Source organism: Eurypyga helias, unplaced genomic scaffold, assembly GCF_000690775.1.
Source record: "Eurypyga helias isolate BGI_N326 unplaced genomic scaffold, ASM69077v1 scaffold16131, whole genome shotgun sequence".
In the NCBI taxonomy this organism is placed as follows: domain Eukaryota; kingdom Metazoa; phylum Chordata; class Aves; order Eurypygiformes; family Eurypygidae; genus Eurypyga; species Eurypyga helias.
In genome coordinates, this window is record NW_010229060.1 from 9,716 (window position 1) to 23,316 (window position 13,601).

Below are 13,601 nucleotides of genomic sequence, written 5' to 3' on the forward strand. Positions count from 1 at the left end.
ATTACCCATGAAAGGCCCTATTGGTACTCTGACCCCAAGGCTGTTTATGAGCCCAGGCCAAACCCAAAACTTATTGCAGGCGTGAGTCCAAATCCAGGAGTAAAACAGGAGTGGTTTTGTCAGACAACTTGGTTTAACCACCACAGCATCATCTAGGAAGCAGCCTGATGGGGTTTCTGTGCCACTGTCCAGCTCCTTCCTTGTAACCTAAAGTTTTCTTGTACATGTCGCTGCTGTAGCCCGATGTGGATAATGCGGTGGAAGCAGCCAAGGCAGCATTCCAGAGGGGGTCTCCATGGAGACAGATGGATGCCCTAAGCAGAGGACGACTCCTGCACAAGCTGGCTGATCTTCTCGAGCGAGACAGAGTCATCCTGGCAGTAAGTGGTGATAAAGCAGCCACAGTTGCCTGATAACTTATCTCCAACACTTCACTTTGCTGCACCCGTAGCTACCTAATGTTTTTCTGTTTTCTGCCTTTATGAAGAGCAGAAGAATCCATGCAGTAGTCATGGCTTATCTGCCTCATTCTGCAGGATGATTTTAGGGCTCTTAGACTGCTGTTAGTTCTTCCATATACTTGACTTCTCCAAAACTTTAGCTAGTTATTGAAGTGATTACAGATATTAATACCTTAGATTTTAAAGCAATAAACATATTTTTTCTTAGTTTAAGTCATCCATGTTCACAGCTGTCTTCTAGTTCTTATCTTAAAACCCAAATAAACCAAAAAACCAAACCCAAACAAAAACCCCAAAACAACAAACCAACAACAAAAATCAAACTAAGAAAAAAAAACAAACCAAAACCAACAAACACCCAACAAAACCCACAAACAAACCACTGCAACTGACTTGGTCCTTTGTGACAAAAATGCAAGGCCAGTTTGACTTCTTCACAAATTGCTTCCCCTAAAGTGGGGGGCTGGAAAGTGAGGGGTTTTTTGGATGACATTCAGCAAGAGCAAAAGTTTAAAATGTATGTAAGTGGGAACTGTTTTTCTCCCTACTGAATATACTGGCTCAGGAAAATCTCTTTATAGCCATGAAGCTGTGTTAACTTGGACCTGTGCACTGAAGAACTATTACTAATGATTCCCCGTCCTGTGCTGAAGGAGCCCCTCTGCAGAATGAGGGGGATAGGACCCAAGCTAAAATGTGCTGCACTTGGTGAAAGCCTTTAGACTCAATGGGCCTTGGACATCTTTCCACATTGTGCCTGCAGATCCTAGCATCTCTCAGCTTACAGCTGCTGTCAGTCCACTCTGGCTCTGCTTAACTTCAAGTGAATGGCATTTACGATGTTCAGCCCTGTTGGATGTGTTTAGGTTCCTGAACTGCTGTCCTACTGAGTAGGACTTGACATACATGGGACTTGCTTAGGAGCCTGTACTTGCATGACTTTTGAGCTGGGTCACTTTCTCCAACTTGATGTCTCCTAACCACATGACAGCCTCCAGTTTCAGCAGGACAACTGAAGGCAGTTCTGGACAGTAAATAAAAGGCAGAGAAAAAAATATGTGTGTGTGAATACATCCTGTTAATTTTCTGCTCACTTTTTGATCAGACTTCAGAGGACCCTCCTTTTTCCATAAACTAGGACAATCATTTCAAGCTTTTTGCTGGCCTTATGATCTGGGAGGGCTTGCTTGGCATTGTTGTTTTCACTGCAGAAAACCAGTCATAACTGCCTTGGCTGCATGCAAAGTAAAAGCTTATAAAAATCAGGCCTTTTAGCAGACGTTGAGAGTGGATAACAATCCTAGTCATTCCAAGGGGAATGTCTGTTCGCGTGCTGTTTGGGCCCTAATGTCTGTGGAAGATGACAGGGTATGACTTCATACGTAAACAAAGATGTTTCAATCTACCAAGGGATAGTACTTCCTTTATGGATATGCTGGCCATTTGCACCAATATCCCATTTAATGACCTGCGTACAGAACAAAGCATTCACTGAGCTAATGTCCAGAGCAGCGAGAAGGGCACAGGCTGAGACTGGACTTCATTTAGTCTGGACTCAGCATCAGCGCAGCAAATTTTCCCTTGCCTTAATCTCAGCACAGATCTGAACCCAAAGGTTACTCTACCAGAAGTCTGTAAAAAAAAAAAAAAAAAAAATGTGTTTTCTATCATCCTGTGGACAAAAGAGGCTTTTCAGAGGTTGGGTTTGGGGCTATGAAGTAGAAAAAAAAATAGATTCCTAAATAAAAGGAAAGTGGGACTGACTGATTTCAGTGACACCATCTGCAATCCAGAACATCTGCGTCGGAGGGTCAGTTGTGGTGAAGTCATGACACTCACATCATTTCTGACCAATGCCCAGAGCACAGCCCTGTATCCCACCCGCAGCCACCTTCCGGGAGTCTTCCGGAAGACGCGCCTTCACCGCAGTCGCTAACAAAGCAACGGGTGTATGCATCAGGGTTACTGGGTCTCGTCTCCCTCCTACCTTATTTGTGTTAACAAGCTTGTTCCTTAAACATAAGGTGAGGGAAGGAAACCCCATGTCTGCAGCACAGGGCAGAATAAATTAAGAAAGACTTTCTCTAAAAGCTTTTTTTAAAGCCAAAAAGCATTGGTTTGTCTGACAGTATGTGCAATTTGGTTTTTTTCAGACTCTGGAAACAATGGACACAGGAAAACCTTTTCTGCAGGCGTACTTCATTGACCTGGAAGGTTGTATAAAAACGCTCCACTATTACGCTGGATGGGCTGATAAAATTCAGGGCAGAACTATCCCAGTGGGTAAGTTCCTTCAGACCCAGTTTCAGAGCTGGGATGGGGTCAGGAGGGAGGCCTGCGGGGAGGGAGCTGCAGGGAAAGGCTGGCTTCTGAAAACCTGCACAAATAGCCTTGCATTTCCTTTCTATCTCAGGATGCGTTTTAAGTAGATGTGCTTCAAGTTTTAAACTACTGCGAGAACAATGTGAATACCTGGAAAGTTCTCTGGAAAATAATGGATGGGCCCTTCTGTTGCTTTTTTAACAGAGAAACTTTTTTGGCTTAAATTCAGACTAATTCTTAAAGGAAAAAGAAACCCTGCATGCTCTAGGGTTTATCACTGAAATTAATTAAGATGCCAGAGTGGAAGGCCAGAGGTTTCTAGGGAGAACTGTATGAAGTCAGCAGAGCTTGTGCTGTCCACGGGGATGTGACAGAGGGTTGATGTGGAATCCACCAGTGTCTCCCAGGGCCTCGCTGATGTTCCTGCATCCCTGACAGTGCTGGCTCACAGATGTTTAGAGAGACCATGTAGTGGTTTTTCTTAACTTCTGTGCAAGAGGTGGTCTGAGATGTTGACTCCTCTCAGAAAACAAAGCACTGAGCTCTTGGAGGGACCCTGTGAAGTTTTCTGGCACTTGGAAGGGATTTTCCAAAAGGTTTCCTAGGCTGCAGAGCCAGAGCAATCACAATGCACTGTTGTGGCAGGGACAAAGAGAACACTTGGGCTCAACTACATAAGTTCAGTTATGGTTTGGGAGAGAACAAGTTAAGACGATGGATGTCCATCTGGCACGATGAGTAATATGGTGTATTTTCAAAATCAGCCTGTTTTGTCCCTGCATGTGGGTGATGGCAGTGGCTGTATGAATGGCAGGCACTGCAGAGAGGAAGGGCTCTGAAGGGCTGAACTAGTTCAGGCTGTGCAGCCAGCAGCGGGAGCGATGGCAGCCGTATAAACTGAGATCTGCCACCCTCATTCACAGTAACCTGAAACTCTTCTTGCCTGGACACTGCTCGTTGGTCCTGACTTGAGATCACTTCCAAAAACTGTAATTAGAAATGCTCGTGGTTTTTTGTCAGATCTTCACAATGAACCTAGGTTTTTGACAAGAATGGATTTGTAAGGAAAATATCCTTCCTGCTTTCTCTTGGGAAGAGCAGCAGCAATATTTTAAGATCAGTGGCATTACTTTACTCCCTGAGTTTCATCTTTTTGTGATGTCTTGTCTGAAGAGCAATTCCTGTTACACTGAATATGATTTCCTGTACACAATGGATTTAAAAGCTGTCTCCCTCAGGAAAACAAGTGCTTTGCTTCTTTCAGGGCAACACATTTGGAATGAAATTTGTGCTTGCTCTTCTGTGTGGTAGGGCACTATCCTCCCCCTCAACCTCAACACAGGGTGACCGCAGAAGGACTTGAACCCCTGGTTTTAAAAGGTTTCACTGTGAATGTGTTTGGCTTTTGAGCTAATACAAGATCTATTCTCAAACAGATCTCCATCTGCCTGGGGTGTCTCAGAGGCAAGAGTTAAGATGAGCAGATGCAGGGTTCTTTGTCTAACATGGCTTTAGTGCTGTCCCCAGCCTGTTAGTGTGCAGTCATCTTACCCTCTTTCTGCAGAAGCAAGGGGTTTGACTGTTTTGTCTTCCTTTATCCTTTCTCTTGCAGATGAGAATTTTGTCTGCTTCACCAGGCATGAACCAATGGGTGTCTGTGGAGCTATAACACCAGTAAGTAGCAGTGATGGTGCCCTGCATCTCCCTTAGAACTGGAAGAAGTACATGTGCACTCCCCAAACTGCAGCCATTTTCCTAGTTAAGTACAGCTGTTCTGTAGGGAACTCCCATCCCAGTTGCCTGATGTAGTTTCTCGTTTTACCCCCATGCCAAGTCCTCTTGGCAACACAAAGTCCTCTGCAATGGAAGGGTGGGTCTCCTAATCAGATGTTCTGTTCCTCTCTAAGGCCGACACCAGTCACCAGAGACCCGTCAGAGCTCTCTGACTCCGGCACTGCTGGGACAACCATCCTGTCATTACACGTGCTGGCGTTTTGCTGCCTGGTGCTGATGCATAGTTTTGAGTTTTAAATCATCTCCATTATTAATAACCCCTGGCTGTTCTCTGAGCTTTCTGTGATTAAATCTCACTGAACAGAGTTTTCTTTTCCTGGAGGTCTCATTCTCTGCTGAGGGGACAGTGTGGCTAGTTCTTGGTATACCTCCAATTTTAGTGTGTGTTGCTTGCTCTGTTTAAACAGACAGCCAGGATGACTTTACAGCTAGGTGGGAGACATAGTTTGTTCCTGCCTGGTTGTAAAATGCTTTGAATGTGGTATCCTACAGGCCATGAGGCAAATGGTGATGTGCCAAGTGTCTCTGTATCCTTGGATCAGTAAAAGTCCATGGAAGATTAGGACCTTTGGGATAAGATTGTAGGAAAGCCTGAAATAAATGTATGTGGGGTATTGGATTTGCTGGACCCTGGGAATACCAGGTCTGGATCAGTTCCCAAAGACATCTGGGGAAATTTTTCTTTTACTTACAGCAGGACTGATGTTATAATCCCCGGTGATGAGGTGGTAGGGTCTATATAGCGATGTCAGGATGAGGTAAAGCGAGAGATGGTCAGTACTAGTTACCAGACATTTAGCTGGATGACTTCTGCACAGCTCATCTGGCTGAACAAGCAATGTGACTGCTTGTGATCAAGTAGGATTTGTGACTTCGGATCAAAACATGAGGTTCCTCAGGTTGATCACCGATTAAAAGGCATCTCATGGTCACACTTCAGCTGCCTCTGGCACTCAGCAATGCTTTTGGAAACTATCCCTTTAAAAGCCTACATGTAGGATGCTTTGGAGGGCCACTATAAGGGGACAGTGGGACTTCTGATATTTCAGGTTGACCCTTCATCAGCAATAAATACAATACAGAACCAAATTTGACTCAAGTTCAACCCTGTTTCATAAAAAGATGATTGGAGTCAACAAACCCACATCTGTCCTCAGTTTACTAAGAACAAACCCCCTTCAATTTTTTCCAGTTTGATCTCTAACACCAACAGTCTGTGAATTTCTACATTTCTGCTCGGTTTAAAGAGATTCTGTCACTATTCTGCATATGTCTTCCTAGGCCAATTAACAATCCTGTCTTTTTCCGGTGGCTTGACTATGTTTAAACCAATGTTCTTAGCAAGAGAAGTTCTTAGGAAGTGCAGCATATGACTAAGCTTTATCCCAAAGTGATGTTGTGTGGCACCCTGGAGTCCTTTCCTGTTACTTTCACCGGCCATTCTGCAATGGAAAGCTCCTGGTGGATTTATGTCATGCTCTGAAAGCACAGAAAAGTAGCATAGGTGTGGATGGCTCCAGCTGCAAGGTCAGGCCTTCAAGAAGGCTTAAGACAAAATGACAAATGGGCAAATCATGGGATGTGGCCATTGGAGAAGATCACTGAAATGAAACAGGCCTGGGAAAGAGGAGGAGGCAAGTTGAAGAATAGTACATTAGACTAAATTCTGCTTTGTTTCAGGGCTGCTGGGTTAGAACAGAACTCATGTCTTAAAAAACACACTGCTAATTTTTTTGTAAGTGTGAATTTGTGGATTCCTAACATATTTGGCTTCTTTGTTGATAGCTGAAGGCCCTTGGCTTGAGTCTTGACAAGAAGTCCCCTTACTGTTGGCCTGCTTCCATCATCCCTAAAGCAGCATTAATTATTTTTAATGAAGAAATCCTTTCTGCTGCCAAATGACCTTTCTGCGATTTAGTGTGAGCTAGATTTTCCACTTCTTGCTTAGGCTCCAAGATCTACAAATACACATGACCATGAAAGAGATTAGCACAGGGGAAACTGATGTGGACTGGTTCCTAATTCCAAATAAGAAAACTAATTGGAAAGGAGCAATTTACAGTTTGAAGGGAGTATAAGACCTCCCCTAGATTTCCATGAGTGAACAACCCACTGCGGTTTCCTAGTTATAAACCTGGGATTGAATGATATTGTATAACTCCAAACTACTCAGCCAATACCTAACAGAGAAAAATGGAGTGTTTTTCAACACTCGCACCCTGCAGTTCCCCCATGTAAGGACACTGCTCAAAAGTGATGCATCAGGATGCTGCCTCCAACACCATTTCTGTGAACAGCCAAAATCCTACACAAAGGGTGATCAAACTCCTGTAAAGAATGAGGTCACATCATGCAGGGGTTTGTCCAACTTACAGGATTAACTTGAGGACTGCCAGCAATATCTGAGATCTCAGGGGGGAAATCAAGGAAGTTCTACTGCGTGGTCCAAGCAAACGCAGTGTTGTAAGCAGCCGCTTCTCTCGGTGGCTCTCTTCCCAGTTGTTTCTTTCTCCCCGAGCTGTGTGAAGGTGGGGAAAACGCCGCGTGGAAGTGAGTAGGTGACTGCACTGGGCTGATCTGACCAGCCTTGTGTTCTTGCAGTGGAACTTCCCGTTGCTAATGCTGGTTTGGAAGATGGCACCAGCGCTCTGCTGTGGAAACACTTTGGTTATTAAGCCAGCTGAACAAACTCCTCTCACGTCACTGTACATTGGCTCGCTGATCAAGGAGGTAAGGAAATCTGAACATCCCGTCTAGGTACTGTTCTTTTAAGGTCATAAGCAAGACTGTATTTTGAACTGGCTGTGTGGGTTTTTAAGTTGTAAAGATGTTAAAGCCTCACAGAGGGAAGTGAGAACAACCTCTGTCTTCAGCCTTTTCTCACAAAGGCCTTCATGGCAGGCTGGGAGGTAGCAAAGATCACAAACCCTGTAGGTTTTCCTTCTTTCTCAGGAAGCTGTAGAGAGAAAAAATGGTGCTTTTATTCTTCTGCCTTGTCTACCCCTCTGCCAAATGAGGGAAAGACTACAGCTCTGTTTTATTAGACAATGGGACAAAACAGAGTGTGATTAGACAGCAGTGTTGAGTTTGTACCATTTTTTAAGAGGGATAATTCAAGCAAGACAGAGTGCCATGGGAAACAATTCTTCATCATCTCTGCGGTTTGAGAGCAACTTAGCTATGTCTGGCCTCTGAAGCCAACTCGATACTGACATAAAGGGAAGTCAAAATGTTGGTTGAGGGCTTGTCAGGTAGGGTCTCAGGTGCCCTCAGATCTGTTCATCCTACAGAGGTGGCGGGAAGAAAACTATAAGGGTTGTAGATACACGTTTGCCTCTCAGCTGGAAAAGTCTCTTTGTTAGGCTCAGTCTAACGATGACGATGATTTTGTCTGTTCTTGGCTTAGCCTGGGAGAAAATAGAAGGTTACCTTAATAATTGACACTTTGGGCTCCTCTGTCTGACTTAAGATTACACAGGATGAGTGAGCACAGGGTGCAGTTTTCATGACTTACAGTTAGCCTGCCACACCACTGCTTTTTTTCACTCGAGGTACAGCTCCCCAAACACAGGCATAGCATTTCCCCAAAAGAAAGACATTCAATTTTGATGAAATTCATTTTTTTTAGCTGAAATTCTAAGCTGTTTCTCACAGTTTCCCTCTAAGGCAGAATTGTAATTAGAGCAGAATAATTTTATTTGAAGATGCTCCTTTCTCCACCCAAAATTAGCTAAATTCTTTGCAGTTTTTCAGAAGAATAAGTTACACTTCTTTTTTTTTTTCATCTTTAAAAGGATGCAGAAGATGTTAACACACAAGCAAAGCTCTGTGTTAAGTTCAATGAAATAATTTTAGGCCAACCAAAATATTTTGGCTTTCATTTTTGCTGAAAAACAGAAAAAAAACTTTTTGGCTCAGGGTGACCTGAACCCATTTTTTGCTTCCTTGTGGCTTTGCTGCTGACTCCAAACACCATTACTTGCACAGTTTGACATGCAGTATTTTCTTGAAAACTCATTAACCAAGATGCAAGCTCTATTAAACTCACTTTTATCGTTGTCACATCCATAGTAAAAATCAGACTGCCCTTCTGATTTATGACACACACACACAAAAAGGAAAAAAAATCTTATTAAGATGATTTTTTGCAAGGTAGTGCATGAGCAATTACTTCCATTTTTTCTGTATTAGGAATGAGCATCTGCATTTATTGAGATTTTATATTAAAAAGCCACAAGAAATGAAGTGTACGCTTAATATCCTGCAATTCCATTGTTACAAAATGCAGGGAAAACAACCTTGTGCAATCAGTAGTAGGGGAGGGCTAGCCTAGAAGGGCAGAATCCTTGAAACTCTTGTTTCAGGAAGTGAAAACAGAGAAGCAAGTCCCACACTTCTCCTCGCACTAGGATTTCACCTAAAGTTTTGCCATTTGTCTCTTTTGGCAAAATTACCAGTTGGCTAATCTAGGTTGTAAATGTGGTGGAAACTGGCATAAGTCTGTTACCATCTGCTCTTGTATTCCTGTTTTATTAGCCCCATCATCTAGTGAGGTTTTACTGAGTTCTTAATCCCTCTGGCCCCTGAAGAACCACAAATGTCAACCTTTGTTCAAAACAAACTTTCATTCAGTTACCCCTTGGCTCCAGCTGCACAGCAGTAGCTGGGGGCCAAGTTTGGCCAAAAGACTCGCTCTCTTTTGACTTGAAACTGGGACTCCTCCAAGAATTCTTACTGAAACTTGGAATTTCCTAAGCATGGCTGTTACTTTCACCCACGTCTACTCCAGCTGGTAGCACACAGCCGTGTTACTGGAAAGTCTGGAAAACACGGATGTATCTGGTCATTGTCTGCAACTTGCAGTTCTTAATTGCAAGCAATATCCTGCAGCTAATTCAAGCTCCCTGAGAACTGAACGGCACCCTAAGGAGTGCAGATCAGCTCCAGAGTGCGCCAAATGTCTCTCTAAGAGCTGTATTTAACCTCTCTTTTAGGTGGGTTTCCCTCCAGGTGTGGTGAACATTGTGCCAGGCTACGGCCCTACAGCTGGAGCTGCTATTTCTACCCACCACAGCATTGATAAAATTGCTTTTACTGGATCAACAAAGGTAGGTGATGGCTTTCTCGTAAACCATCTGCTGTTCTGCTTTGCATTCTCTACTAAAACTGTCATCCACTCAAGCCTGGACCGATGAAATGTCAGTGATTTCTGTATAGCCAACACCATTTTCCACGTGACAGAATATCTCAGAAGTGTTCGGGATTTGTCTAATTCAGGTCTTTGTGCTTGTGATAATCCCACATCTGTGTAAACTGGGTTTTGCCAAACTGCCACATTTCTGTAAGTAGTAGATGCTCTGACATAAGGTAAGACAGGGAGGCTGGCAGTGAATTAGCATCATGTCATTGACCTGATGGAGCTGTGCCTGCTGGTCCTGCCCTGCAAGCGTGTGCAACTGGCAAACATGTCAGTCAGAGCCCTGAGCAATTCTTCTCGGCTTTAGTTACGTCTGAGGAACTAGGACTTAAATAAAAACATGGCCTCGTGCCCGAGGCTTCCTCTGCTGACGTGGATTGGATTAACAGTTGAGCTTCTTTTGAGACCTGCACAGTAAGGCACCCTCTATTCAGGTTTTTTCCTGTAAATAGCTGAAGCTGCCTTGCTTAGGAGAGGGGTGGAAGCGAGACCTCTGCACTATCGGACACCTACAGCTCCTCTTCCCTACGCGAGGGAAAGGAGCGCATGGCTTGGCCTAGTCCAGGGAGCTGAGCGCAGCTGTGGCATGCGAACAGGTTTGTCTCCACTAATGACTGCTGCAAATCCTCACACAAAAGGTTGCTTAGAAATATGAATGTTTTTCCACTCCCTGCTCTCCACTTTTCTTGCAATATATCGTCACCCCCTGAAGAGGGGCAGTGTCCGTAGAAGGGAAATGCCGTCACTGTTGCGCGTGGTTGAGGTAAATGTAGTCTCTTTGCTTCTACTTCCTTGAGTAACATTATTCTTGCTGAGCATTCACAAAATTCATCCATACTGATACCTGCCCTCATAACTGCAGAGTGTAATCTCATTTCGTAATGATGACAAATTACCGGCGTTCTTAGTCGGTAAAGGTAACTCACTGAACATCTAGAAGCTGCTGAATTTAACAACAGTACCATCTAGTGGCTTTGTGTACATGCTAACTGCTTGGCTTATCCCGTAGGAGAAGGTGCGTTAAACCTCCGTTTCTGTACAGGGATCATGGGAACAAACACGAATGCAATCAAGTAAAAGTTCACAACCAGCTTTTTATTCTCTTGGTAGTTGGTCTAATCTAGGAGTTTACCCAGAAACATGCTTCTCTCCAAACCCTAGATCAGAAACTTTTAGCCCAGATTAGACGCTGGCTGTGTGAAAACAATAGAGTTTATAGGCTCATCCAGCCCACATGGATCTGCTTGGGTTTTTAATGAAAAAGGAGTATCCAGTGGATTAGGGACAGAAGGAAAATCTCAGCTGCTGGAGCCTGTAGGCAAAAAAACTGCTATCGACGCTGTGCTTGTCTTCCTAATCCATGGGTGTGCAGGAAACACCAAGGGAGACAGATTCTTTGCTAATGCATGTGTAATTTAGAAGTGTTTTCTACCCCTCCGCCCATCTGTGAGTTCAGCTGCATCTCTGCACTATTTGCAGCATAATGCTACTGTTTCTGAGCCAGGAAGTGAAGCTAATTCAAAATACATTTTGACTTAGTTTTTAAGCCCCAGCTTGGGCTCGCTGCCAGCCTGGAAATACTGATTTTAAACTCCACGAGGATTTTCCCGTCTAGATTTCTTCCTTTCCCTGAGTTTATTTAACTTACTCCTCTTCGGCCACCTAGTTTGTAGTGATGCCTCTCAAAGCTGCGTGTGTCTGCAGCAGGATGCATCACTTACTTCTGCTGACTCTAGGACCAGGCTGCTGAGCGACGAGAGATGATCTGTTCCACCAGGTTCAGGAATTTTGCTAGAGTTACAAAGGCAAACCATGAGAAATGCAGATCCCTAACTGCCAGCCAGCTGCCACGTGCTTTCCTTGCTCACAGCTCCACTCCAGACCAACAGTATTTTCAGGCAGAAACTAAGTTAAGATTGCCATGTGCAAAGGTGAAATACAAGAAAATCAGTTACAAAATGAGGAAAATCATATATATTAAGGCAGGGTTTGGGTTTTTTTTTAACAATTGAAGCTTCTAAATAGTTTTAACTCATACTGTTTCTATCAAAATCAGGTTACTAAGTGATCGTGACACTTGATTAATGCTCTTGTGAGGAATTTTGGTTTTTAAAATGGGAAGAGAAATCACTGTTACCAGTATAAAAAAGAAATAGTGCACGCAGGCACAATTTGGGGAAAACATTTGATATGAAACCATTTTTCTCTGTGTGTGTGTGTTTAAAAAAAAAAAAAAAAAATCCAAAACTTAGTTTGACATTACTTTGATTAAATTCTGGAAGCAGAGTAAATCCTTCCCTTCAGAAGAGGGTGGCCAGATGAATTCCACCAGATTGTCAGAGCAGGTTCCTGGGCAGAAAGTGCCATGGAGAGCTCAACGGAGTTTGTCTGTTGACATCCTCGGGTATGGCCTTGGAAGGAGCATGTCTTGGCAACTCTGGTGTGTGGAGGAGCTCAGCCTAAACTGTCAGAAAGGAGTAATTTTCTCCTAAACGTCAAAATCTCTCTCTTGTCACTGCCTCGTCAAAGATCTACTCTAAGAAGTTGAATTCCCAGTTCTTAAAAGCAAAACATGGGAGCCCCGTTGAGTGCCTGTGTGTTGCTCACTAGCCTGCACTGTGTGGGAAATGCCTTGCTCTGCAGTTCTGGGTAGTGGGTAACTTCAGGATACAGTTCCTGTAGCTCCCACGTAGCCTGTCCTTTCAGATCTGCCCAAAACAGGCTTTTATTCTGGGACTGGTTCTGACCCAACACATTGCAGCAGTAGGAAACGCAAACCATTTGTCATCCCTGACTTCTACCAGTTTCAGCCACCCACCGGGCTGACACACCGAGTTTAGACTTCCAGGGGAAACAGCTCACATCCTCTTTGTGTCTCAATGCTACAGGTTGGAAAACTGATCAAGGAAGCTGCTTCTAAAAGCAACCTCAAAAGGGTGACATTGGAGCTTGGAGGGAAAAACCCCTGCATTGTGTGTGCAGACGCAGACCGTAAGTATCCGTTGCTGTGTTGATGTGCTGTAAGAGGCTGAGCGTGGTGCTTTCTGTGTGCTTCTGCTGTCCCTGGGCAGCGAGCAGAACTGCTGTTTGCCACTGCATCTACCCCAAAGGCTGGAGGAAAGCCCTGTCCAGGGCCAGGATCCAGTTCTGTTTCACTGGAGCTCCTGCCCAGCGCAGGGTCCATTCCCATGGCAAACAAGCAGACCATTATACTGTTCCTTTCCCTGAGGATGGCTGCAGTTGCAGTTAAATCTTGAATTTTTGTGTGTTTGCTGTTGTGGTGCTTTCTTTTTGGTTGGCATTACTGCACAGCCTGAGTTAAGCAGTGGGGAAAACAGTTTTCTAAAATTCAGACCCTCTGCAGGTATTCCTGTGACAGGAGAGATTTGTAGGACCTGATCTAATCCAGCCTTTACCTCTATCCTGGGGATCTGCAGGACTCATTTCACATGTTCCGTTGTGGCTTCGATGCATTAGTGAGTGGCGCTAGGAGATTGGTGTAACCTGTAACCACCGAAGTGGTTGGAAAATCCAATCTGGCTCAGGGAAAAATACTCTTCACTCTCCTGCGTAGCACAGTGGGGGTTGAAAAACAGAGGTGTCATCTGCTAACCGTGAGCATTGCAAGGACCTGGTTTGAGCTGGCTATGTGACAGAAGGACACACTGCTTTAAACAATCACTACTCAAACTGGGCTTCAGGAACTGATGCACGGTATCTAGGAACCCACATCTGAATTCCCACAGCAAGAAAAACTGGTTACTGCCTTTGGTGAGTCCTTGTGGAAGAAGGTGTCAGGGACAAACTAGACCGTGAGACAAAAAGCA

General features: G+C 44.2%; 1 protein-coding gene across 1 annotated transcript in view; it reads left to right on the forward strand.

Annotated features, from left to right (window-relative positions):
• ALDH1A3 (aldehyde dehydrogenase 1 family, member A3) overlaps positions 1–13,601 on the forward strand; it is a 34,633-nt gene that overhangs the window by 9,709 nt on the left and 11,323 nt on the right. Inside the window, exons 3-8 of the mRNA XM_010160258.1 lie at positions 240–380; positions 2,615–2,744; positions 4,396–4,457; positions 7,179–7,307; positions 9,572–9,685; positions 12,663–12,765. Coding sequence (XP_010158560.1) covers positions 306–380; positions 2,615–2,744; positions 4,396–4,457; positions 7,179–7,307; positions 9,572–9,685; positions 12,663–12,765 — 613 coding nt within the window. The 5' untranslated portion in view covers positions 240–305. The remainder of the gene's footprint in view (positions 1–239; positions 381–2,614; positions 2,745–4,395; positions 4,458–7,178; positions 7,308–9,571; positions 9,686–12,662; positions 12,766–13,601) is intronic.